The sequence below is a fragment of the Accipiter gentilis genome, chromosome 7 (genome assembly GCF_929443795.1).
Source record: "Accipiter gentilis chromosome 7, bAccGen1.1, whole genome shotgun sequence".
Classification (NCBI taxonomy): Eukaryota; Metazoa; Chordata; class Aves; order Accipitriformes; family Accipitridae; genus Astur; species Astur gentilis.
The window spans coordinates 16950048-16977761 of NC_064886.1; the positions used below are offsets into that span (position 1 = coordinate 16950048).

A 27714-nucleotide genomic window follows, 5' to 3' on the forward strand; every position below is an offset into this window, starting at 1 on the left:
ATGCTTTGCAATAGTACATAACTATCGTAAAGCCACAGAGGAAACTGAGGCACCAGGAAGGTGAAGTGACTTATCACAGCTATGTTCAGCCAGCGGCAAGCTCCTTGATTCAAAGTCCTGTGTCTTATGTACTCAACCATATTTTCCTATAAAGATCGACTACATTTGGAAAGAAAGCTGTAGCAAAGCCATCATGAAGGGTAAGAGTGTTTGATCACCCAGTGAGCCTAGCTTTAAAAAACCATCATCAGTGGCTTCTTAGAATTATTTTAACTGACCTGATGCACCTTTTCTGATGCTGCCACTGTTGTGCGTTCATGCTAAGAGCTTGCTGAAAATCCACATGGTTTGCTACCAATGCCCATCCCACAGCAACTATGCTTTTTGTCTGGAAGTTGGTAGCAACTCTACTGTTCAATACCCATCTGTTGTTTGGCATGACATCCGAGGCAAACATTCCCTGTTGCTAGCCAAAGCAACATTCAAGCTGCTCTGCTTCATTACAGAAAGCTCCCCAAATCTCACATGATGGTAGCGTTTAGCTCCTCGATTTCTTCCCGAAGGCGCCTGGTTTCCTCTTGCATCTGTGTTCTTTCCTGCTGTAGTTTAGCGATATATTCTACTGTTTTCTGGAGCGTGATTGCATGGCTGATCTAGACCAAACACAAACACAGAGCTCACTTTCTGGAACAAAGCTAGAGAAATGAAGAGCTTGCCCCTAACCTGCTGTAACACCCAAAAAAAGCACTTCAGCCCCTTTTCTTAAGTTTCCTTCACTGTGTGCAAAAGCACACAGATAGGCAGAGCGAAACACTTAACATAATACTAAAGTGTTAATTTCTCCAACTCATGTTTGCACACTAGTACAGAGAAATGTGGTTGTTTTCCTCCACAAATTATATTTTTGCTACTTTGTTGAAAGAAGTGTTTTAATAATTTAAAATGTTTTATTTAATTTTCTATCCTCTTAAAAATATTTACAATTCTTACTTAAGTACTGAAGTACATCTGCTGATGAAGATGTACTTTCCCCAGTGCTGTTAGAAGCATTGTTTGAAGTTGACAATATAGATTATACAGTTTGGGAAACCTGAAGTTATTAAACAGAAGGTAACACAGTCTAGCTACCACCAAAGGAGACAGAAACAATGTCACAGATCTTTTTTAAAATACTCTTCAGTTCTGAGGAACGAATTAAAAATCTGTACTTGGGAAATAAAATAATCAGACATTTTACTAAAGCTGAGTTTTCTTAATTGATTACCTTTCAAATAAGCTATTCAAATCAGGAAGTGAAATTCTGATAACTTATGGCCTAAACATAAAAAACCTATAAAAATTACGTAAACAAATCAACATTCTACACAACAAGCTTTCATATTTTCCATGTTCCAAAAGGTACTAGTATTTAAATGACATGTAGAATTTTGTTGTGCAGACAAGTCTATGTTTCAATTATTCTGATTTCAATTTAGTGAACCAAGTTAACTAGTGTAGCCAGAGTATGTTCTCAGTTTGGACAAAATCATTTCACAATGAGAAGTCAGTTGGGAAATTTTTTCTTTGTAAACCTACGTACAAAAGACAGGTGATGGGGAAAAAAAAGCCCTGAGAATATTTGCAAGGCTATAGGTGCAGGGCCAAATTCTTAAAGGCAGCTGGGTGATACTAGATGTAAAGAGTCCTAGAGGGATTTTCAAAACCATATGAACTGGCCAGGCTTCTGACTCCTCCTGGGAGGTACAGACTTCATCAATGTAGAACTTTTAGAAGTTTCACTGGACCTTTGCTCTTCTTTTGGCTCACTGACATGTTTCAACAGTATTTGCAGGCACACATGGTTGCTCTGCCATGCTCTCAGCTGACCAAATGCAGCACAGCTGTGGTTAACATGGCACAAAGCCTAAGCTAACAAGCTGTGCTCATAGGTGGGTATATTAGCTCAGGCCAAATGTCAAGGTATATTAAGCCAGGCCCAGCATTGTACCAACAGCATCTACCTGGCTTCTGGCTGGCTTGTGGTTCAGGCAGGATAAGCTTACAATACTGGCTGGACCATAGCTTTTTCAAGTCCAGCTATGGGGAACAGAACCCATACAGAATGGGTATAAAAAGCCAATATGTCAGAAGAAAGTAGATGCAAAGTCATCTTATGCTCCAAACATGACAAAAATCTTCATTACTGGGGTCCCAAGAGCAAGGATTGCAAAGACCAGTTTTCCTTTCCTTGTTGGCTTTAAAGCTGCAGCATGTCATCAGACAAAGACTTGTTCAATGTTTGAAGCTGCATCAGAACAATGTCTAAAAGATGAAGCACTTTCACACACTCTTTTGACTGTAAGCCACAGATTTATAACCCTTCCTTTCCAAGTCCCTCAGTTTAAGTAACTTCACTCACTAACTAGCATTCTCAGTCAGCAGTGAAGAGATTAAATTTATTAACAAGTCTTTTTAGAATGGCTCTTTCTTATATACCATATTAAACTGTTAGTGCTGCCAAGTTACTTACCGACTTGGAGTTAGCTGAAACCAAGCTGTTCAGAGCACTGAAACCATTCTTGATGTTAAACCTTCGTTTTTGTTCTGAAATATGCTTCATTCTTCGATTCTGCATAAATAAAATTAGCTCAGTCTATGCTGTTCTCCTTTACCATTCCACTGCTATGACCATTTCAGCTATTCAAATTCACAGTGTCGTTTTTGTTGAATTGTGGCATTCATAGTCTTTCCAGTCAAAGCCACATGACTATAAATTTGCAAACAATGATTAAAGTTAAAGTTATATAAAGTTATATAAGTTATTAAAAAGAAGTGTCCAGTGGATTAAATTAAATTCCAAACATTGTAAGGTTTTCTTACTGAAGTAAAAATTCCTACTTGACTGTTATACAACTTCCTTTTCTGAAGTCAAATTCCAATTTTTGAGGCATGTAATTAGTTAGGATCTTGTTGAAGCCTTTAAGTTTAAAACAGTCCATATCATTTATTTCTAATACATATATAAAGTTTACTGATATAAACAGGCAGTCTGCAAAAAGAAAAAAAGAATCCACATCTCTGGCCTATCCTGAGGATAAAGGCTTTGTCAGGAATTAACATTTTCATTTGTAGCATTAAAAACTTATAAGTTGTTTTCACCAAAATCTTTGGGAAAAAATAAAAAGGAGCTTGCACTTTGAGAATGCATTCTTGGCAGAGCTAGGCTTTCCAGCAGTAGCTCACCGTCACCCCATTTTATAATGGAGGAAAACAATGTAATAAAGCAGTGAAGTGGCTGCCCAAAACCACAGAAAACGCAGGTTCAAGAGCAGAACTGAGATTTCCAGTGCCTTCTGTGCTTTGCCAAACTGAAAAAACGTTACCCAGCAATACAGATCTGTTTAGTTTAACAATGCAGAGGAGCAAAAGAACATACATCTAGAGAAAGAGTTACTAACAGTACACATCCAAAGCAATTCCTGTCAAAGCAGGTGAGTTTAAATGGCTATAAAGCCTATCTCGTTGCAGTGTCCTTACTTTTAAGGACACTCCTCCATCTAGTGGCCACTTTCCCACCATTGGCCAGTCCTAATAATTTATTCCTTTGTTAACTTGTCCTCTAGCAGCAAGAACAGGCTGCAACTACTGATTGTGAGCAGTTATGCAAAGTAAGTAACTGCAAACTTTCATGAGCAACTTGCAGCATGCTCAGCAAGGGGCATTTCTGAATCTTCTCTGCAACGGAACTAGAATTGAGTGCAATCACAGGCTGCAAGTGTTTAAACTTACCTTTCTGCCCTGCAAATAATCAAGCCCACATCAACTCATAAGGTATACAAAGACAGAGAAGCCAAAAAGGGGTTGGCACTTGCAAAATGGTTAAGTAACACTCCCTTTCACAACAGAATGAATGAGAGGGTTACAGCTGATTGTCATGCATTAGTTGTTTTTTGCAGATAAGTTTCTCATACCATCACAGAAAGCGTTCTGACAAGGTCAGCTTGTATATGAGGTACAGCCAGCTTTCCGATGCTTTCTCTAGACTGCCAACTTCTTACCCCAATAATTCTCAAAGTGTTTTACAGCTGTAATTTGTAGAGTCTGTGGACCTGCTCTCTGTGGAGCAGCATAGCATCACTGGAGATGTGTAACTCAGCAGGCCAAGAACTCCCCCTCCAGCAATGGCCAGAGCCCTGCAGACTGAAGATCCCCAACAGAACAATCGCAAAAAGCCATGGTTTAGAAAACTGAAACCTTTGACCAGGTAAACTGAGACCTGTCATAACATCTCTGTGACCTACAGCAGGAACTGCTGTCATGACCATAAGGACCTGCAGAGGTACAGTTAAGCCTGGCCCCTCTGGTGATCCATCCCTGAGGAGCAGAGTAGATTATTGAAGTCTGACATTTTAAATTGAACAGAGCAGCACAGACACAGTGCAAGCTAAGCCTAAGGCACAAGTAATCCACTGTTCCTGAAGCACAAGTTACTCTCTAGTCCATGCTCAAACATCAGTGCAGAAAAGTAGCTACAAAGGCAAAGAAAAGCACCTCAAAGGAAAGGAGACACACCTTAAGTGCAGCCATATTAGGGTCAGTGGCAGGTTTTCCTGAGCAGCTGTTCTGGGGAGACTGTGGACTGGGGCTCTGCTCAGAGGTGCAGGGGGAAGCTTGGCCTGAATTCTGACAGTCTCGGCCTTCATAAAGGAAGAAAGACAAGTCACATTAACAAACAACTTTCTGTAGCAAATATAACTGCTGAGAAGCTTCTATTCAGAATTGAACTGAAATGCCGTCGGCAACCAAATTATACTCATTGATGCAGCAACCGCATGCTAGAAAATGTTAAGATGGCTGGGAAAGCTTAGTATTTCACAGCATAAGGCTAACACATCCCAAATAGCGATATGCAATACTCCTTTCACACACACACACACACATTTCAGCAAAGGCATGTTGAACGTGTAGGCTGCAATTCCATCGTCCTGCTAGACTCCCCATTTGAGGGTCTAATGGTCTGGGACACGATGGTAGTAACACTTATAAGCCACTTACCAGCAAAACCAGCATATGTCTCTAAAACCGGCCCAGATACTGCTCTATCAACATGCATGCAAAAGGAGTCTTTGCACTTACCTACTGTTAACAAGGATTGTGTCTGAGATCCTCCAATCAAAATTATGATCCTGAACAACAAACGTATTCCACACTTTCTACACAGATGCCTTTCAAACAGGTTTAATTTCTTGGTGACTATGACAGTACATCCTTTTAGAAAGGAGCCACTTACAGGAAGCACAAAATAGCAGTTTGTGGCAATGCTGCACAGTAGCTTAAGACAAAAATTGCAAACAACTGGATGCAACCGAAGCTGCAGGGTAGAAGGCCCTAAAAAAGCTTTTCCTTCAAAAATTATCCAGGGATCCTCAAGGCCATTTTACACCCTGCCTAACCAATGGAAACACTTACATGTGTAGGAGAGAGAGAACACTTATAGCTTTCTAACTTACTAGGTGTAGGTGAGGGAACTTGTGAACTGCTACTGTGGGAAGGGATTTGCTCTCCTTTCACCAACACATCCTGGACTACACTAGGAGAGAAGAGATGTGAGACTGTGGACTGGGTTTGTTGACTACTTGGTGCTCGCTGTGGTGGACCAACCAGAATGTTACTACGGAACTCCGTCACCCCGGGAGCCTGGGAACAGCATAGAAACAGCACAGAGAAAAACAGAGAAAGAAAAAGAGAGCAGGAAGGGTGGGATGGGGGCAGAGGGAGAGAAGGGATGAAAGAACAGAGAAAGAGGGGGAGAGGGGAGGGGAGAGAGAGAGAGAGATTTGTTACCTTGCCTTTCACTATAAGTAGCAAATTAATACATGATTAACAATCTGATGACATGAAACAAGCGTGAATATATAAGGAATTGGCAGGCACTGAAGTCAGACTTCTGGCAGGAGACCAGTATCCTTTCATAACTTAAAGCAGTATTACAACACATCAACAGCATAATATACTAAAAACTATTACCATCTTCCTGCATACAATGTATTGGGAAACCCACTCATATACTCAAGGCATGCTTTCCAATATGTAAATGAAAAGGTGAGCATCCTGGGTTCCTTCTAGCTTCTGTGCGATTAATAAAAAGCACAAACCACCCCCATTCATGGTACTGTGTATACATGCCTCTTTATAATCTTACTGTTGTGTGAGACAGAGTCTGTGAAGAATAGATAGTGCTTCCAGACCCATAAAGTAGCTAAATTAAAAATAAGCAAACATAATGCTGAATGCACAAATGCATATGCTGGGTAACAGGTGAGATTTAGTTATCCTCCTAAGCACATTATGGCTCTAACTACTTGCAAATAACAGGCCTTAAAAAAACAAAAAAAAATTGTTTTTCTTCTCCTTACTCTGACAATTCCAGCTGGTGCAATTGCAACATTAGACTGAGACGTGGGTGGCGTCAAAATCCCCTCTCTTTTTAAAGGTGCTGGAGTTACAATCACAGTTCTGGACTGTCCCTGAAAGGCAGCTGAAGAACACAAGTTAGAATAGTTAATGAGACAAAAAAAAAAAAGCGCTGGAGATTATTTTGTAGGAAATAATGTGTCATTGAACAGAGGAATGGATTAATGGGCACCTATTTGGTACTATTTCATTGCAATACAAAGTGCCACCAGTTTTCTGATAATCTCAGTCCCATGTATCCAGTACAAAGGACTCTAACACACCAGTTATTTCTGAGGCTTCTAGCACCACTGTCACTGTTTCAAGGCGAATTTACAGAGGTACCTAGTGAATCAGGGAGGTGCAAAGTGTCTTCATTCTATTAGAGCTGGGTTTCGCAGGAGGATCATCTTCACCTCTCCTCTCACGTCCATACTTCTTGGATCTCAGGCTTGCTCTGATGACCCAGAAAGGGTCAATGACAGAAACCAACTGCAGGATGCATATTCAATACTTTGTGCTTCCTTGTATATATATTAAATTATCTTTCTCACCACTTCACTCTACTAGCTTCTTTCACTATCTGTTTTTACAGATGCTTTACATGACACACAAGCACAAGACAACCAAATGTGATGGGGAATCCACATCAAAATTCCAGAAAACAGGCTAAAGAACCAGGAGTTCTGCAGTGTTAGACAGCTAGAGATAATCGTGAATAGCAGCAATTGTCTCCACAGAGAAAGTAAGAAAAAATTCTCAGAAAAAGTCTGTACAGGAGGCTTGCCCCCATGACAGGAATCAGGATCCTTGCTCTAAAGTTTTTTTTCACCACTACAGTATTATAGTCTAACATAAATCTGTTAAGGCCTCAATTTAACGAATGCAGATGTACAGTTATTGGCATGGCATTAATGTTGACATTGTTCTTGCCCAGACTTTAGAGAGAACATCACTAACCATCCTATATTGTTACTAAAGGAAGAATCATGCAAAAACACAGCTTCTGTATGCTTTTTGAGAAAACTAAACTAAACTTAGCCAGTTTTATTCTAGCCTGTATTGGCTTCAGCTCTCCTTTGTACTAATAAAGTCATAACGTATGATAAGTGTCAGAGTAGCTCAGTCGCTGCCAACCTACCCCTCTGCAGTTTAGCATCAGGGTATCAAAGGACATACACAGCAGAACAGGGAGACAGTGCAGGATATCTGACATCCTCTCCCCTACCGTGTCATCTGTGACTAACAACTGTGTTTTGAATCAACTGAAGTTTCTGTATAGCCTTTATTAGAAAGGCCTGTGGATTGCACAAACCTTGTGTCAGCCCTTGTGTGGGTATATCTGGCAGAGAGCGCTGTCACTCTGATACAGGGAGTTCATTCTTTGCCTGAGCATTCCCAGATATAAAGCTGGAATGACAACCCTTCCACTGTTCACTGACGTTCAGCCGGACTTAAGACATCTCTATTGAGCTAAATAGCCTGCTCTTATCAGTGTATTAAAGCTACTGCACAAACTTAGTATTTCTGACTTACCACATCTGGGTAACTGTAACAATCAGCACATATTTAGATGCCCCTTTATATTTTTCATGTTTCTATCCTATGCATGTATCTTTTGCAGACTTTCCTCTCAAAATCAGAACAATTATCCTGAAGTGGTGATAGCAGAGTTCTTTCCCATGTGAAGTCTAGCACATGATGAGACAATCTGTGCAGAATTTTGAGTCTTTATATCACAGAGCAGCAAATGTCACACATCTCTTTCTAACACAGGTTATAATGCAATTTATTTTATAGTCATGAGATGATTTGTTTGTCCTGAACACAAATGGCAGGTGTAAATGCCTTAGTTACAAGTTCTGATGTTTATTCTATTGCCAAAAATAAAGCTCCAGTCTTTACATAAAATCTTGGATTTGACCTCTGAGCTTGGTATCCCAGTAGTTTAGGAGCACAGTGATCCCTGAACACATGCCACTGCCAGGAATGAAAAACAGCAACAATTTTAAATCTGGATGAGAAGCAAAGCCATTTGCTGTTTTGGTCCAGAAGTAACTGATGTATTGGAAAAGTGAAATATGGGGTGAGGAACAACCCAAGAAGCACTAAGAAAGCTAGGAGCAAAGGCTTTCTGAAAACAAGAGTTGCCTATCATGCTTTACTACGTGAGAAATGCGTGTCTCAACTGCTGAAGGTATATGGACTCTTGTTTTATAATGTACTATAGACCAAAACACTGCCATTAAAAACCTAGCACTATTAATCATGGGCCAAATTGTTCCCATTGACATGCCAGAATTAGATCCTTGGGTCTGTTCTACTCCTGAACAGTGATTTTTGTTGTTGTTGGGTTTTTTTTGGTGGGTAACCACAATGCCAGGCCCTGGCAGACACACATACTCCTTAGTAAAGCCTGTTTAACAATACTCCTCCAGGCAGGGTTTTTCTTGGATTATTATTGCACACTTCAGGTGGCTGAAGTCAATTTGGTCCGCAGCCAGCACAAGTCTAAAACCAGTGTGCAACAATCCCAAGAAAAAGTGTACTGCCTGTCCTGCTCTTGCCTTGAGCTTTCCCACAAGAACCACCATAAACAAAACTCTCTCTGCTCACGCTTGCTATTTTTAGCCTTGTGCAGTGCCAATGGCTCCAAATCATACTCAGTGTGGAAGTCCCAGTGTATCAGTTAGGCACTCATACTCTGAACTGAAGACCATGTGCTCCTGACTGCATCACAAGTCTGTAGATTGCTTGAGACAAAGATCTCCAGCTCCCCCTGCCTGTTCTTAGCACTTCCACACTGGAAGGGCTGATTTCTTATCACCCTGGTCCTGCTAGGGACCACTGATGGTGGATGAGAGGCACACTCCCATGCTTCCATCTGGACCAATGCTGTGGTCCACTTCAACAGCTGCTCCCTAGTCAACACTGTACTCAGTCTCAAAGAGTTTCAGGCACACCTAAGATAAAAGTCAGAATACATCCAAAGATGTACACTAGTACCCTGGTATTACACAGTGCGATCACATACCGGCAGGCATACTGACTTGTCCAGGGCAACCAGATGAGTCAATGACAGAGACAGATCTGCCATTCTCCATCCCAAACTATCTCGCTACCATCTTCTCCTCTACTGTGGTTGAATGCTTTGAGGGGTAGAGTTAATCAGAACAGCATTAAACATCAAAACCAAGGTTTCTATGGGGCAGGAGCACAGAGATCTAGTCATCCCATGTGCTGATGCATCTGTACAGCCCAGCACAAATTTTACAAGGAGATACCCTCTTTCGCAAGTCAGCTTTTCACACTCACAACCAAACTGCTTCCAATCCTCACAGCAGTCCAGAGCATCCCATTAAACAGCGTAGCCACACACCAGTGGATTAAGGGGTTCCTTGGACACCCTCAGGAAGCTATATTTTTACTTATTATGTAAATCAAGAAAAGCAAGAAGGTCTCTCCCTCCTGCTAGTCTCACTCAGAAAAGAAAAACATCACCCCATCAGTGTTTCTCACCTGGGGTGATGAAGGCATTCTTTAACAATAAGGACACTGTTTCAGGCTTCGGAGCAGGCACTATTTTTTGTGACTGTTTGGGCCTTGTCCCAGCGCTGGCCAGAGGAACAGCTTTGGGGAGTGCAAATGTCATTTGGGATAGCAGCTGGGGCCGGGGCTGCCCCTGCAGGACAGTAGTCTGGAAAGCCAGGTTACAAGGCACTCCTGCACCTGGCTGCTGCGTTGCCAGGACAAGGTTCTGGCTCTGGCTGAAAGTGGTGGCAGGGGCATTGTGGGTCAATGTAGCAGAAGCTGTGTGGGTGATAACTGTAGATTCACAGAGGCCAAACTTCTGGGTTTCAGGTGCAGCAAATGCAGCTGGCGGAGAGCTTAAGCTAGAATTCAGAGGCACTGCAGGCAACGGGGACTGGTGCTGTTGTGTCGCAGGTTGAAGCAGTGGCAAGGGTGTTTGAAACACTGGCATAAAAGTTTGTGGCCCGCTGAGAGACGAGTCAGGAGTGAAGTCTGCTGGCTGGATGAAAGATCCCCCACTTCTAATGCTGGAACACTGGTCAGTGCCAACATCAGGAATGACAGGAGCAGGTACTGAGGAAGCAATCAGTCCATCATTGATGTTCCCTGCTGGAAGTGTGTTGGGCAATGAACCCGACGGCAGGACAGGAGACTGACAGAAAAGAAAAATATTACAGATTCAGACATGACCCCTGAAACTCTTGTCTGAACTCCTTCTGAGAAGGACATGGCTCATGTCTAAGAGTCTTCATAGCACATACATGTCTGAGATAAGGCTGTTTTAAACATTGAGAACCTCTCTTACCTGGGAAGAATGGCTGCTGCTGTCTGTTGTAGCTGAGCTGACAGCAGACACAGAAGGGAAATAATTACTGGAACGACTGGGCGTGAATAAATCTGAAACATGAGAAGTCACCTATTAATTTTCTACTTTTCATACTCAAGATACAGCATTGCTGGATACTAAAAATCACAGGAATATCAAAATTATTTAGCAAATAATGAAACCACAAGATTTTTGCTTCATAGAACTGCTGCTGACTGAGCAATGAATTGTCTTCCAGAGGAATTGGTCTCTTCAGGGGAAACTTCTTCAACTTTCATGCAAGCTGAGTACAATTAAAAAAAAAAAAAAAAAAAAAATCAGTCTGCTGCTTAAGGTTCACCTACACACAGATATCTGAGAGCTGATTCTCAATGCAGTCCCACAAAATTAATTTATCTGATGCAGACTGCATGCAGGCCCAGCAAACAGATGTGACTTTTGACTTCCATGAAGATCCGTAACCATCAAATTTGTCAGCAGTAGTTTAATGTCATATGTAATTCTTGAGAGTACCAGAAAACGTTCCCAGGCAAACAAAGTGTTAAATCACTTCATCACTAAGAAGTGTTAAATGGGAAAACCTTAGTGATTTTTGTGAGTTCTCCAGTCCACATCTGATGTTCTATCTTTAATTACTCAATGACTTAAGGTCTAAATGCCATTCTTTTGAAAGGCAAATTAACAACCAGGTTCAAACCTTGGAGTAAACAATCCTAAAGTGACTCTCAAACCAAGGTAAGTAAAGGACTGGGGTCACAGTAACAACGGAGTCTACCCACATATGCATCTGTTTGAAATAATGAAAAATGAAAACATATATGAAGTGTTCTCCACCTTTCACTCAAATCTCCTGCCTTCTGAAGAGAGTAGATATCTGCAATGTTTAATCTTCTGTTAAAAACTAGTTCATAAATCACTGCAATTTTAAAGAAATTAATTGACTACATATACGATTCTTACCCTGAAAAGGCTCAAAAGTATCCATAAAATCAAAATTTGGCTGGAGAGGAATAAGCCCTGGTTGAATCATGTCAGCATTTCCTAAGTGTGCTGCAAAATTCAGGAGACAGATTAGATTAGCTTCACATCACTTGCACAGTAACAGCAATAGGAATATAGCATTTGGCTAGAACACCAACACACACTCCACAGCCAGGCTTGGCCAGGATGTTTACAGAAAAACTGCTGCTGAAATCAACTGAGCATCTGCTTTTCTTCAGAACTACAGCACAGTTCTGAAATCAAAACCATTGGAGAATGAAACTTTCAATTAGTAAAATGGAAGAGGTGAAACCTGAAGGTACTAACAACTGGGGACTACCAAGTTTGGATGCCTCCTGCTCCCAAATGTCCTGTCCTGCTCCTGCTGCACAATACATAAACTTGCTAGGAAGTACAACCTGAACCACCACAGCTCATAGCACAGTATTTTAAAATAAACGGTCATTCATTTCATTTTGCCTCAAGTACACTTCATGTAAACCACAATTGCTCTGGAGTTGCTCAGACAGCTTAGACATCCATGCAGCAAAGATGATGCATAGCAGACATCTGCTGTCCCATTAGACAGTCAGAGCCTTCAGTTAGAGAGCATTCAACAGAACTGTATAGCTCTTGGGATGGCTTTTAGAGGAGATGTGACTTGCATTTGTTCTAAGGGACATATCCAAAGAAAAACACATACGCACTCCCTTAAAAACACACACACATACATATATGCTTTGAGATAAGTAACAATGCCTTCATCACTGATAAAGCCAAACACTGCTCATTACAGATTTATTCAGAGCAACATTAGAGGACAATGCTAGGAGCAGCACGTAAGAAGCTAAGACAGAAATTAAATTTGGATGAATAACTGGGATTCCATGACCTATAAAGCATAAGACAGCTGCATTCTCTGACCTATTTTTATCTGTGTCAGCAAAATAAGATAAATTTCTTAGGGCAAGGCTAGAAGAGAAGCAAAGCAACAAACCAGACTTCACCTAGAGGTTCCCACTGCAACATAGCTAACAGCCAACAAATACCTATGTCCCTGGAATTTGGCCAGGAAACCAGCTGATGTGAAGACAGTGTGGAGAACAGCGTATCGGTGAACTCAGACATAAGCATATCTGCATCCAAGAGGCTGCCTTCCTCCATAGGGACAGGAGTTTCTCTGCCATACCTTCTTTTTTGCCAGAGAACCACATCATCATCCTGCCAAAGGACAAGAAGAAAAGTCAGGCTGCCTAGACAATCCTAAAGCAGTCTGGTGCAGATATATAAAAACAGTCTTCATTTTTCACATTTTTAGAGAAAGAAACTCTCCTTTAGGAGCCATGCAAATGGACTGAAGCAGATCAGTGGTACTTCTAATATACCGACAACTTCAGCTCACTGATTTGAGCAACGGCAGAAAATACCACAACATTCTGGAAAAGGTTTTTGCCCAAAAACCAGAAGTTGACTAGAAGGACATAAGACAAAATAAATTCATCAGCTCTTTCTAGTTTCATTGATTGTACGTATATTTTTGCACCTACAGTTTAACAATCCCATGGTTTGAATAAAGATTTAAAAATAACATGCACAGCAAAAACTCAAAGCAAACAACTCCTATCGTGAAGAGTATCTGAGTCTCTGAAATGTAGTTAAGTGTAATTGTAATCTGACTTTGCACAAGGTATGCTGATATTCTTGTGGGCACTTTTAGCCCGTGAAAAACACAATATAATGTGACTTGGCTTACTGATCCTTCACTACGGGTTAGGCTAAATTGCATTGCCTTGCATTTGCTGCAGACTAAAAGCACACATGGTCAGGATCTTGTGGCTGAGCCAACATGTAACTGTAACTACACCAACATACCATGATGGTGCATTGGAGCTCATGGCCAAAACAGCTAAGAGTTTTCTGAAACTGGAATAGATCCAGACTTATGCTTAGCTCCAAAAAGAAAAAAAAAAAAAAAAAATCAGAACAGTGTTTCTGATCATCAGTTTATATGCCCAAAGTAGGTTTGATGGCTTTAGGGGGCATACTAAATGGTGATACCATTGTTCCTTTAAACATTTTGCCTTATTTAGGATCCTGGCACATTATTTGCCCATGTTGTGGGCAGCAGGAAGATCTGCAACATGTAGCACACACATCTTCACAGATCCAGTTACACAAGCAAGGCAGTAGTGCCAGTTACGACTTAGTAATAAGATGAAATAGTGTGCCAGCCCTCAAAGAGATTGATCTTTCTGGGCACCCAATACTGATTCTCATTTCTTCTGTCACAGCACTTTACATTCAACCTCTCCTCCATCCAATTTAAGCTACAAATCTTACATTGCTCTCTAAGGCACAGAAACTTTAAGGTGTCTAACCTTAATTAAAGCTTAAGCAAGATGCTTGTCTTTCGATTTTAATCTATTCACGCTACTGCACATTACAGCTTTGTTACTTATTGCAGCTTCTACAAGCATAAATGCTGCCACTTATCAGTGGCATTACCCACCCTGACCAAACTTGAAAGATCTTCATCTTTATGTTTCTGTAACTGCAAAAGAACAAAACAGATGTTAAAGTCAGAATAGGTCCTGTATATGCCAGTAGAAGTAGTATTTTGCAAAACTTTTAAGATCCAATCATGCACAATTAGTTGCTGCACAATAATTTTTAGTTAAGTGGGACTAATCAGATGAGTATGCCTGTACTAGCTTATCATCTGTTTGAAGCATTTTTGCCTGCTAGCAAAAGTGACATCAAAATTCAAAAAGCAACAACATACTGATCAAGTTCAAGTAAGCTACTTTCACTATGTAAACCAACAGACCCTTTTCTTGAAGTATGTTCTCCACTTGTGGTATTCCCTGATGACTATTTCAATTCTTCGCTTCCAGTATTTCCCTTCTGTTGCAATGGCCTGAGAACACAAATACATACCACGAATTACACTGAATCACATAATGGCTAAATGTTCAATAAATTTCCAAGCAAATATTCAGGCATAAAAAAATGCAAAAGAAAGCATGTTAATTCTGTTTGAGCTCATGTATCAGCAGTCCACACTGTTGCAGAGTTCAGCTATCACAGAGCAAATCTGACAGTACTAACTTCATCTTTCCCACAATAAACAAACAAGAGATGATGTCTGACTACACTGTCAGCATCTCCCACAGCAGTTCAACCATAACCAATAGCTAAGAAATCACATAAAAGCCCCTTTAAAATAAATTTACTAAAATATAATGTATAAAGCATACAATACCCTGTTCTGCATAAAACAGGCAAAGAATATTTCACAAGGTTACATGAGCATGCACACACATACACAAAAGCTGTTAAGAATGACATGAAGCAATAGAAATCTGATGTCCAGCTCAAGGAGAAGTGTGACCTTGCAGGCTACATACTAATAGCAACGAAAGGATCAGACCAATGTGGGTCTTTAATGTATCACAGATAGCGGTGTGTAAGTTGGGGACAGCAGACTAATGAGAGCATTAACCACTTTCTTGTGTTCAGGGGTCATCTTTCAGCACAAACATCAACACTGTTCCTTCAAAAAACCTGAGACAGTTCCACAAACTCATCTGGAACTCCTCTGAGTTATAAATTATTCTAGAGTTATGCAGTATAGGAGTCACATATTGCCACATCAAGGGCCCCACTGGTTTTCTGCAAAAATGCAAGTACACAAACTTGTATTTGCTCTTTTTGTGAAGTTACCTTGACAGAGAAAAAGAAATTGCTTGTCGTCTTGAAACCACCCCTCATCAATTAAATAAAATACAGAAGACTCTCACAGGGTCACTTAGATTCAATCTTGAAAACAGTCGTCACTCTTCTTCCCACTAACTTCAGCCATATCCAGCCAGAAGACAGCAGTGGCTGTCAAGATCTTAACTATTCAAATTGCACTTCTATGACTTATGCTTCACTAAACTAGAATATAGACATAAGTTACACAGATAATAAATGTCCTTCTGGTTGCACCTTGATCATCTCAATGTGATAAACTTCCAAAAATGGGATCAGTCTGCTTTACATTAACGGTTCTTTCTAAATAAAGACAACAGAGCAAAGAATTTGTATGCTGCTCTCATATCTAGCAGACTAGAAATTCTTGTTATAAACTCTAGAGCTCATTAGTCTGTTCCTCAGGTTTTAGATACCTCTGGCCGACGATGTTCATCGACATCAACAGATCCGTCCAGTGGAGTCACAAAGTGGCACACTGGATTCTTGCGCTTCTCCAGGTCTGAAACAAGAATGAAAATGCGAGTGCTCAGCCTCTGCAGACTCTGCAGAGAGCTCTGTCACTTCAATGGCAAGATGTGAAAAAATAATCTAGCCAGGGTTCCCTCCAGATAACCAACATGAAATGGGGAGATCTCAGGCTGTGATTGGACCGATCAGTACAGTCTCTCTGTGGACATCTATCTCTAAGAAAGCACACTGATCCAATGGCAGGGCCATGACAACCTCTGAGACATCTGGGCCTTCAGCAGATTTTTGAGCTTTTCATTAGACGGTAATTTAAATTCTCTTGCTTCTTACATATAAGTCTCTCACGAAGTATTTTATAGCAAGTCACGCAACCAAGCATTACACTTACATTGCATGTACCATGCCCTCCAGATGGCGTTATTGAGACGGATTTTATCTCTCCACTGAAGTTTCAAGCCTTTAAAATTTTTCCATTTTGGAGAAACCAGCTTTCCACTGAAACAAAACAGACAACAAATCATTCTGTTTTCAGTTTTTCTCTTCCCACTCCTTTCAAGACAAAGCATCCCCCTAAAACTGCCAAACTGTCAACAGAAAGAAGTACAAGCAGCCACGTTTGGCCAGTGACAACTTTTGCCATATGCTGTCCACGGCTTACTGATCTAGGTGCTAGAAGCAAGTCCAGTTTTTAAGACTCCTTCATGTTCTCATCTGCCTGCTAACAACTGTCACAATTGGTCTCACACGCATCTTCAGCAGGACTGAAACTCATTTCACTCACGCTTTTCTCCTTGCCAGAATCCCACCTTCTCAAACACCAGCGTATGAGCTTCCATCAACTGAGAGCAAGATTGCTCAAAATTAAGCCCCAAACCTGGCCTAGAGGTTTTTGCACATTTGGCCACATATAGTTTTGGCTTGGATTTTGCCAAGGAGCTGGATGAAGTCAACACAAGTTCATTTCTACAGTTTCATTTGATTTTCCAGGCTGGTAACACTGGAAAAGAAGACTGAAATGCCAGTTCTGGCCCAAGAAAAACCATCACCCATCAATTCTACAATGCTGGTAAACACGGCTGGGCACAAAGGATCACCAACAGGCTAGAAATAGTAACTTTTCTCCAAGGAAAGGGAAGGCTGCAAAGAGAAATGGCTTATGTATGAACAATTTTGGGAGGTGGGAGGGAGTCAGAAGGAAGAAGCAACAGGGACTCCAGTAAGCACTGTATAAACACAAACTAGCCAGCCCTTAAAACACAGCTTTATGAATCATTAATCCATATTACTGACAGAGCAGAGGAAGTAGGAAACATTCATAATGTAGTAAATTTTAAGCCACAAATTAAGTGTAGGTATTGTTCCCATCCCAGGTTCTCCCTTTCATTTTTTGTGGTTTTAGCCATACATCTCCCTAGTTTACGTCTCTTTATGCTGCTCATGCATTCTTGCTACAACAGAAGCGGACCAGCAATACAAACTGCAATCAGTAGGACAACACTTGCAAAGGCAACAGCTTCATCTTGAAATAATTATGAGCATCAGGTCAAGAGGTTAAGGTCTTATGCAGTGAAGAGTACCCAAATGAGTGACAGGAGTAACATCACCTCCAGATGCTTTGCCCTCTCAGAAAACGTCACTGAGCACCTGGTCAATCAGGAGTGACTTCTACCATGAACTGCAGTGGCACTAGAGAGACGTACTAGAACTGGCCTGTGCTAGGGCACTATGTATTTGCTATCACACATTCAGTGCAAATTAACTCAAAGAGTTGAATTATTCTTCCTATAATGTCCCCGTTTTAAACTTAAGCTCTAAAATCAATGTGAGAATAGAAACTACATCCTACAGAAGTGCCAGGCACCTCCCTTGGCTTCCCCAAGGCCATGCAGAGGCAGGCCTGAAGCTGGAGAACTGCTGATTCCCAGTTTCCCACTTGGTCTGGGAAACCTCCCGATAGCAGCTCTTTTTTAAGAGAACTTGTAATACTATAAACAAGTAAAAAGTCCTCACAGCCTACACAAAAGAAGCCAGCATGCCAGATCTGCCAATAGTAGGATATTAAACTACCATTTACTTCAAGTATTTGGCTCCTCATTTCTTTTCTCCCTTGCTAGCACCACCGCTGCTGTTACCACTCAGGTATTCCCACAACCGTCACAGTAACAGATGAGCAAATGCCAGACCTCAGCCAAGTGACAGGTAAAGAAAAGCCAGGTCTGCTCTTTCAATTTTACTACTATGTATAATGCCAGTTGTAGCAATAGGTTAAATCACCACCAGGCAAGCTGATGCCTGACAGTAAAAAGATTATTTTTTTCTTCTCCTCAACCTCTTTAAAAATAAACTGTTATGCTTTTGTACGTATAGGCAAGTGGGTGTAGAGACCAGATATCAACTGCGCTAGAAGGACAATTCACAGCAGCATGAGAGCAGACAAGTGACAAGCTTGTGAGTCCTGTGTTCACCACGGTCCATGCCCCACTGCCCTTTCAGGGTGTATGCTGTACGCTGAGCCCTCCAGGCTCTGCTGCAAGGCTCTGCTGCAGCCTTTGGGACTACGGTGCTTGAGAAGAAATAAAGTACAAACAAAATTTGGTACACAAAACAGAACATTGGCTGCCTCTAAGGCAAGTAGACTTGCTGAAGCAAGCAACTTCACTGACTGGAAGTAATAGTAAACCATGTAAACTATTAGCAAGGAATAGGAAAAACAATTATTAATGTACTTGTGTTGTTCTCTGTAGCTGGGCTCTAAGACACTCAATACAACCACACTTTGTATGCTCACTGAAGTCTATGAAAGCTCTTCTGGATTTTTTTTTTTTTTTTTTGCACCCATATGCCACTGTTTGAAATACATCTCCCAAAACCCCACTTCTAAGTTTCAAGACTATTTCAGTTTATGGAAAGATCTCCAAATTAAGTATTTTATCTCACTGTTATCCAGCTACTGTGGGTCACGGCAGAAAGTGGATCTCCATCTGTTTAATAATTTCCCCATCTCTGCAAACTCTCATCACCTTCAGTGTTCACTGCACAGCCAGCTCTGCCTCAAAATCATTGCATACTTTGTCTTATCATTCCTTCTAAACCCAGATTAAAGCACATGTTTTTATGTTTCTCATATGTACATTAACAGTTCGGAAACAGGAGATTAACATGTTGATGCATCACCAACAGTGACAAAACGCCAACATGCCTTCGACTAAGAAATCTGTCAACTTAATGTTCATCTCTTCACAGCTCTGTGTGACTGGACAGTTTGCCAGAGCAACAAAACTCTTAGAGTCTTCACTCAGAATAACAAGAACAAACACTTTTCTACAAAAAAACTAAAAGGAACTGTAATTAATTCTTGTACAGTCTTTGCATGTTCAAAGAGCCAATTAAAACTGGAATTAAAACACAAATAGTTTAAAACATTTTCTATTACATTCTTACAAAATGCTAAACAAAATACTGCATCAAAAGAAGGAAGTGATTAAGAACCTATTCTTAAAATAATTATTATTTTTAGTTCCCATGGGAGCAAAGCACAAGTCCAGCTTGAGGTCATAAATGAAACGACTTTAACCTCAGTAGAGAGGAATCAGCATGAAGCTGACAACAATATTTAGACTCTATTCCAAGTTCCAAAGCCAATGGAAAGTCAATTACTTTGAACGACACTGTGACTGAGAGCAGCTGCCTAACTGAAACCCATCTTCAGATTTTAAAGCAGAAAAAACCCAACCAAAAACACCCAAGTGGAGAGACCACTGGCTGCTGCTCCTGCCAGCTCCCTGTCTCCTAAGACCACACCAACTCCTACAAGAAATGCAGAGCAACTTGCCGACCAGATAGATGGTCACAATGTACCTGCAAGCATAAAACATCAGTGCACACGAGGTCCTCGCTCTTTCTACAACGGCTGCTGCAACTCTGCAGGAGTGCTGGCTCCAAAGAGGGGAGGAGGAGAGCGTCCTAAGGGAGGCATGGACCAAACACTGCATGGTACAAGCTGGGACAGCTGCATCCACACCAGCCAGTAGCATGACCTAGAGGATGTTGGTGCTGCACAGACGATGCCCAAGGAGATGAGCGCAGAGGGAATTAAGCTCTCGGTTGCATTCTGCAGGGGTTGTTGCTGTCAGAAGCACAGCCTGCCTGTGCTACCCAGGATGTGCAGGCTCATGTAAGCAATGCTGGAGGAACATGTCACTTTCATATCTTCATCACTATCAAACACAGGTCAAATCAAACTGGCTGAAAACCATCTGGTGGATACTGTGCAATACATTCCAGCAGCTCAGTTCAGTCTCCCATGTAGAAATCTCCACCTCCCGAGACCAAATGTCCTCAAGTGATTTGATCACAGCAAACCAACTAAAAAAGCTTCAGCTGAACAGCCAACAGAGCTGGAATTCCCGTTGGACCCAGGGGCCCCAACATGCTTTGGAGAAGTTGCAGTATTTTCAGAAGAGAAGCTGCAGACAGTTGAGGCTGCCACTTCCATATGCTGCAGCTTTCACCTACGAGTCCTGGATATGCCCAGAGAGGCTGGAGTCCATTCCCAAGTTTTTTTACATACTTTTTCTCAGCTCAGGAACTACCTCAGGCAACTGAGATCCAAGCAGGCAGACACACAACACAGCACTGATCTGTCAGAGTAACACGACTCTCTCCATTTTTAAAATTCTAGTGAAAGCAGCTGTGTTTTAAAAACAATTACAAACCTTCAAACATCACAAGATTTGCAGCAAAGTACAAGAAGCGGATACCCATTGTGAGAGTGTGACCCAATTCCCTTAAACATGTTTTATTTTTATATTTTTCTCCAATCAACTGAAATATAACTGGGGAGAAGGTATGTATTCTAACATGGTACAAAACAGATTTTACCCTGGCAATGTCCATTTTTATGCAAAGTCTCACCTCCCAGAATCTCCTAATTTTCTTCTATGTTAATAACACCCAAATTAAAGCATTTCGGGCACACACAGGCAAACAGTACCTATGGAGAGTTCTTCTGTTCTTGTCTCCATGGGCTTTTGTTAAAGACTGTATGTTAAAGGGCTGCCTTCCAATGGTGATCAGTGATGAACAGCATTTTAAGCATATGGCTAACAAATATTATCTAGAAAAGCAGTTAATGAATGATCTTACAGCATATTTTAGTGATGCTTTTGACTCAGTAGGGACAAGGCAAATGGGTGACCTTCTTCCTTAACAGGTCTGGGGCACATGAGATGCCATTCACAGCTGTTAGGATGACTTCAAATTTAAAGCTGTCCTATAACAGTGAAAGACCATTCAATCAATAAACTCAACAGAAAAACTCCTGCCAACATCAGCAGAAGCATGATCAAGCTCTGATATGACTCACAACAGAAGAATCCCCTGTTCTCCTCTCTTAAATCAGAGGATTTTAAGATGGACTTCGGTCAGCATAAAACCATGTGATGCAACCACCCTCTGGATTTAGACGGAAATGGGAAATTTATCTGTGTGTAAACCCAGAAGTTTGGGGTTTTTTTTCATTACTAACTAGCATTAAGAAATGCTAGCATTTTAAGAAACAACGATTTCTACAAAGAGTACTGCAGGAGCAGAGAAGGGAAGTTTTAAATACTAAGATAAATTCTACCCAAACCAAGACAATCTCAGAAGGCTGGTCTGGTCAGCTTACATAGTCTCCATTTAATAGGTGGGTTGAATACATGTTGATTAAATGGAAAGTAGTACAGTATGGTAGAACTTACTTTTTTTTATACAGCTCAAATGCTTTATTAAGCTGTTCCTGATTCAACTTGCAGTTCCCCATTTTTTATCTACCTCAGAAATGGTCAAAACAGTACCATAGCTTTATGTTTCAAATCCTTTTCTAATAGAATACAATAGGGAAGATTTTGCTGTAAATACCAGTCTGAAAAATCTCCTTCCCTCATTCAGAAAAAAATTAAGTTTATTCTCCACACCATGACATGTAAATGTTGCTGAGCAAGGAATTTCAGCTGGCAAGCTATCTTGCGATTGTAGTGAACTAAATGCTGCGCAAAGTAAGAGGTCTTTAAAATACCCTGTGAAGGAAGAAATGCATGATCTCTTGCTTAAAAATAAGGAAACAGTGAGACTGATTTATATGCTCATGGCTACGAAGCGTGAGTGACAGTACTAGAAGTGGGACATAGCTTTATTTTTTTTGACATACCACCATACTCTGCATGTAAAACCTTCATTTCCACCCTCTCATCTTTCATTTGTTTTGGTATGTAGGGACAAGGAAAATCTCTGGCTAGAGTTGGCTCTCTAGCTCAGGAGGAGTTATTTTTTTCTTTTGCACTCAGATAGCATCTGGCCTAGATCTATCGTACATGGAATTTAAACATAAACCTTCGACCGCCGCAGCTCAGATTCCCCAGGCCTGACCCTGCCGCCCAAATATATATTCTCAGCAAACACAGCAAAGATACCTTGAAAAGCAGCTACTGCAGACCTGCAGGAATCACTTCTCATACAGACCACAGGGGTCTTGTGTACTACAGTTGTAAGCAAATTATTTTGTTTTCAAATCTGAAGTTTGTAAATTCAGTTTACAGGAATGAGCTACAAAAACGTATTGCATTTTCCTGTATAGTTAACAGATTCCCACTGTCCTTGTGCTAAAAGACCTTTTTGCCTCGTTAACTCTTGCCTCAAAACCCACTTCCTCTGTGCCTTTTTTCCGCCCAATTCCTTCCTGTACATGATGATGCATTCTTTTGAGGTAGACTAAGATTTCTCCTTTTATTGCAGGTGATGGTAATGAGGCTATTAAGCAATAGAAAAACAACGTGATTTGATATTACAGTAGCTAAATAGATTAGCTTTGTCAGCAACACAGAAAAGGAACTTTCTGGCTTCTCCCCAGCAATTTTTTTTTTTGAAGGCGTGGTTTTAGTTTGTTTTTTAATCTCCAATCTGTTTTGTTGGAGAGTTGGGCCTGTCAGCTCAGCTCTCCAAGAGCCAAAACTAACAGTATTTCCCCAAACAAAGGTTCATTCAGAGAATCAGATTATATGCATTGTGTGCTGGAGCAAAGAGGCAGGCAAGTGAAACAAAAACATTTCTACACTGAGTGAACATGTGTAGGACTTGCAAAGAGGCCACGCCTCAGCATCTTACTGTTTGTACCTACAGAGTTAATCCCAGCTGCAGCCCTAGAATACTAATCCCCAACAGAGCTCATTTTAAAAGCAAGCATTAGTGTAGCTCATTTTCTTGGTTACCTAGTTCATCCTCCTTACCTGAAATCCTCCTGTAGCAGTGGACTCCAGGTGTGCGGAGGGATGTTATATTGCCCACACTCCACAAATGTCAGTAGGGAGCTTTGTGCTGAAGTTATATCAAATATTTTAAAACAACCAAACCCTCCTCACTGTTTGATTCATCTCCTTTTAAAAATAATACTTCAACCTTGAAGACAGAGATACTAGACATTTTTCCTCTATCATGAGCATTATAGATTAAGAAGTGTTAGAAAAATAAAAAACAAAAATCAAAGTTATCCACTGGCAAATTGGAATTGCAACACCTGCCAAGGAACATGTTATCTAGACTGACTTCACTCTGGAAGGTTGAGGTATGCACCTCCCAAAAAGGAACACGAAAGTAGAAGATCAGTCATACACCAGAAGCAAACATTCCGCCCCAATGAATGCACTATAAACCTTCATTTATTTATTTTACAAATTGAACATATTTTAAGCGAAGTTTGGAAGTTTAACTTACTTTGCATAAATGAAGATTCACAGAGTCTGGGCTTGTGCTCTGATACAAGACCATACCTACACTGGCAACTCACAAATGGACCAGTTAAGTGTTGTGGCATGCTGAACGCTACCTTGCAAGGGCCTGGCTTACGCCAGCAGACCTGTGCTTTGCCAAGGTAACGTACTGCAACCTCCTGAGAGAAAAGCAAAAGGTGAAAAACTCACGTTTTGAAAGTATTATCGCATCTACACTGACAGCATTTTATACCACCATTACATCGATCAAGGAAAGGAGTTTCATGCTGTAGTTTTAGCCAAACATAATATGGCCAAGAGCTGCTACGTGAAGAGGAAGGCTTGCCAACAGCTATGAAGGACCATTGGAGAAACGCTTTCAACAGAAGCAAGTTTCATGCAAGGTATGAAAGCGTGACAAGAGCTCTGAAACAGCGCAGGGTGAAGGGGAACATAAAGACCAGTACAAATATCAAGGAGACTTGGAGGCTATAGTGTCCTTCAGCCAGTGTCTATTTAAAGACTCAGCATATTTAGACAGTTTTGCATTTCCAGTCAGAAATCAAAGGATATTTTAAAAAATATTCCTGCTTTTCCAACATTTGTCCAATATTGACTCATTTACTACAGAGCTGAAACAGCAAGAAAGCAGAAAAAGCTTTGAAAGTAACATCAATAATATTTTAGTCAAAAGACTGAGAAACAGGCCTCACCATCACCATTGTTGTGGTTTAACTGCAACTACCAATGCTAACTCTTGATCAAAACCTGTTCTTCATCCCTGTTGTACTTAAGTGTGCCCATCTACAAAAGCCATGTACTTTATAAACTTGATAAGCATTAAAACTTTATAAAATGTCACATATTTCAACTGTAAAAAATCAAAGCCTTCTTCAAAGGACTACCAGATACCACCATGAAAAAAAAAAAAGACACTGACATACAGAACTTACACAATGTTTTGAGATCCAAGGTCAGAGGCGAGTACCACTACTTTCATTTGCCCAAATCTGAAATGCCAAGACAGAGAGCAGCTTGCCCATGGCCACAAAGTATGTCAGTGGCAAAGTGAGGACAGAATGCCAGCCAATCTTATCCCAGCCACAGACCCCGTACTAGAAATACTACTAGCAAAACTAAGTTTTAGCAAGGATTGGATTTACATATTTCAATTTACACATTCCCCAGCATGAGAGAATAATTTATCAAATATTTTAATATGCTCAGTATGAAAATGGTATAAATGTAACACTGTAAGAATTAACCTGACCTGCATTATCATTTTATTTGGCATTGCTGTTTCTCAGCTTGTGTCTGGTCAATGAAAAAGAAGAAAGAAGTCTTAATTTTTCTCCCACTTGGCTAGAAAAATCAAGACATTTTTATCCATTTTTATTCTCTGTGGCAAAAGTTTACAAATAAACATTAAAATATTAATATTTTCTGAACTATTTCTGGGGTCTTCTAGGAACACATCTGTTACTCAGATATCAGTGTGTGTAAAAACATCAGATCTCCTCAAACCTTCCTTTAGAAGAAAGCGTCATTGTAAATGTTGTCAGCAGTTAAAAAAAATCTTACAATTAAGAGAGTTACAATTTTTTTGCAGTAATACAGGCTTATTATTTAAAAAATAAACTGCACTTGTAATTGTTCTGATTTTTGTTTAAATAAACACTGCAACCAAAAGTTTCTATTCTGGTGTAAAATGTTAAGAGACACAATCTGTCATTTATTTTCCTGGCAGATTAGATGTAGATGTGGAAAGCATACAAAATTAAGATCATCACAGTTTGTATGTATTCAGTTTAAAAAAAAAGTTCCTTTGAGGTAAGAACCAGTAGTTCAAGTGTGGACTTACCTATACTGTATAGATTTAATATGTACTCTATACAGGGGAGTTCAAATCTCAGTTGGAACTCACCGTCGATGCATGTTTAATATTATCATTTAATCCTACATAAAAGGAAAATTATGGTAGCATACACAATCACTATAAAAGGCAGGAAGCATCTGAATTTATATGTAGGTATCTGTGCACATTTCTTATGATGAAAAGCTTTATTATAGGATCACAAGCAATCTGTCCACATCCAAAGCCTCCGTGTACAGAATAGATGGTAAGCAGCACATCCTGAATATTTAGCACTTCCGTTGGTGGCCTCTCACGCTGTTTGCTTTTCAGTGCTCATACCTTGATTTATAGATTATTACTTAGGATTAACAAATTCCTCACAAGCTTTTCTACAGTGCTTTCACCCTCATTTTGCAGGTGAGAAACTGAGGCATAGACTTATTAACATTTCATTATCCACTTCTCTGATCTGGCCAGTGTGAGATTATATGCCTGCATTTGCTTGCAAAACTGCATCCAGTTCCCTTTCCTGATCTCTCACCATGCCAGATGGACCTCCAGCCAATGCTCTGGCCACCTCTACAGTCACTGCTTTGACTAGCACCTCCAGTTTTATAAAAAATTCATCTCACCAACCTTAAAAAGAGTTTTGCTGGCCAAAGCACTCCATGGGCCACCCCATCACCAAATTTCAAGGCCCTGCTCCAATCCTTAGGGTAATATAGTCTTGAAAAATGATGGGAACTTCTTTGTTTTCCTTTATTCTTTTTAACATGGGCAATACATTTTGTTTCAGCTTTATTAGTGGAACAGACTGAACCACTTCAAACAACTTTTCATCCAAAAATCATATACTCAGACATGTGAAAGTTCAGATCAAACAGTTAACCAGAAGTATAGTTACAGATTAGGAATCAGTGGGCAACTTTAAGAGCAGGATATGATACCAGTGTTGCCTACTGTAATTGCTGGGTAAGAGGGTGGGAAGTCAATTCTTTTTAATGTTTTCTGCAGCATAGCTTAATGCCTCATGTTTTAAAGGACTCACCCTTGTAACAAAACGATCACATTACCTCTGTATTTAAAGCAGTAAGCATGAAACCCTCTCACAGAATGCCAGACAGCTGTTCTCCACCTGCAAGTTGCGGGCCAAGTATTGAAGTCAATCTACTAGAAATGTAAAATTTCAAATCCCACCCCTTGCCAGTTCCCCTTCTCTCTGGTGCTAGGATTGAAAGGTTCACATAACTCAGTCAGTGCTGTGCCTTGCTGCAGAACGACCAGAAGATGAGTATCCAGCATTATTCACAAAGTTGTCAAAACTATTTTTAACACAACAAGCTGGAGACCTTTCAATTAACATACCTTGCAACTTTGTAATACACAAAGGTGCACCAGTAACGAACACTGTGATCAGCAGCAGTGAGGGCTGTGAGAGTTATCAGTTTGTCTTTGCTGCATCATCTTTACCAACAGCTTTCTTTTCAGCTACCTCCCTGCTGCATGCTTCCCTTTTAGAAAACAGCCACTGCACTCAGTGCACCCCTTCTCTTCATCACTTCCTTCTCTTCATCTCGCCTCCCTGCTGCTCAAACAAGATTTAGAAGGTTTTGGTGAGGCAAAGGAAACATATATACCTACCCGTGTTGTTACAGGTGGCAGAACAAGGATATCGCTATCAGTTCTACTGTGATCTTTTCTTACAAAATCTCCACTAGGAGGTAAAGGAACTTTCCTACTGCTATCAACTGTTATGATGATGATGATGATCAACACATTGTATTGATAAACACATCAACAAAGTAATTCACATCAGATCAATACATTTGTTTTTCCTTGGCTTTTAAGTGTTTACTGTACGCTCTCATGAATGGTAAAAAGTAAGAAGTGTCATTTTTAGAGCAGCTTCAATATAAAGGGAAGTAATCCTACTCGTTTATGTCACAGTGTCTTGAAATTTTCCACTTCTTCCTAAAACTTGATTTCTGCCACTGACTTTTCATCAACCTTCCCAGAATCAGAATATTCATTACAAAGAGCTGTTTTCCTATACAGATGATCAGGAACTGATACAGTTGTCCAGTGCACCTTCCTTCTCATTTAAAAGGATGGCTGTTGGC

At 40.5% G+C, this 27714-nt stretch overlaps 1 protein-coding gene across 3 annotated transcripts in view; it reads right to left on the minus strand.

The window, feature by feature from the left end:
* The window catches only part of MLXIP (MLX interacting protein), a 53833-nt gene that overhangs the window by 9875 nt on the left and 16244 nt on the right, over window positions 1–27714 (minus strand). For 2 of the 3 annotated variants that reach the window (XR_007506598.1, XM_049804218.1), the window contains exons 2-14: window positions 16383–16489; window positions 15940–16025; window positions 14598–14687; window positions 14280–14321; window positions 12820–12991; window positions 11750–11839; window positions 10769–10860; window positions 9952–10615; window positions 6396–6517; window positions 5490–5676; window positions 4552–4676; window positions 2510–2608; window positions 526–653 (exon numbers count right to left, since the gene is read on the minus strand). Coding sequence is in view for 2 of the 3 variants with exons in the window: in XM_049804218.1 (XP_049660175.1) it covers window positions 526–653; window positions 2510–2608; window positions 4552–4676; window positions 5490–5676; window positions 6396–6517; window positions 9952–10615; window positions 10769–10860; window positions 11750–11839; window positions 12820–12991; window positions 14280–14321; window positions 14598–14687; window positions 15940–16025; window positions 16383–16489 (2004 nt within the window). In the remaining variant the exon portion in view is untranslated. The remainder of the gene's footprint in view (window positions 1–525; window positions 654–2509; window positions 2609–4551; window positions 4677–5489; window positions 5677–6395; window positions 6518–9951; window positions 10616–10768; window positions 10861–11749; window positions 11840–12819; window positions 12992–14279; window positions 14322–14597; window positions 14688–15939; window positions 16026–16382; window positions 16490–27714) is intronic. The other variant, XM_049804219.1, reaches the window with a different exon arrangement.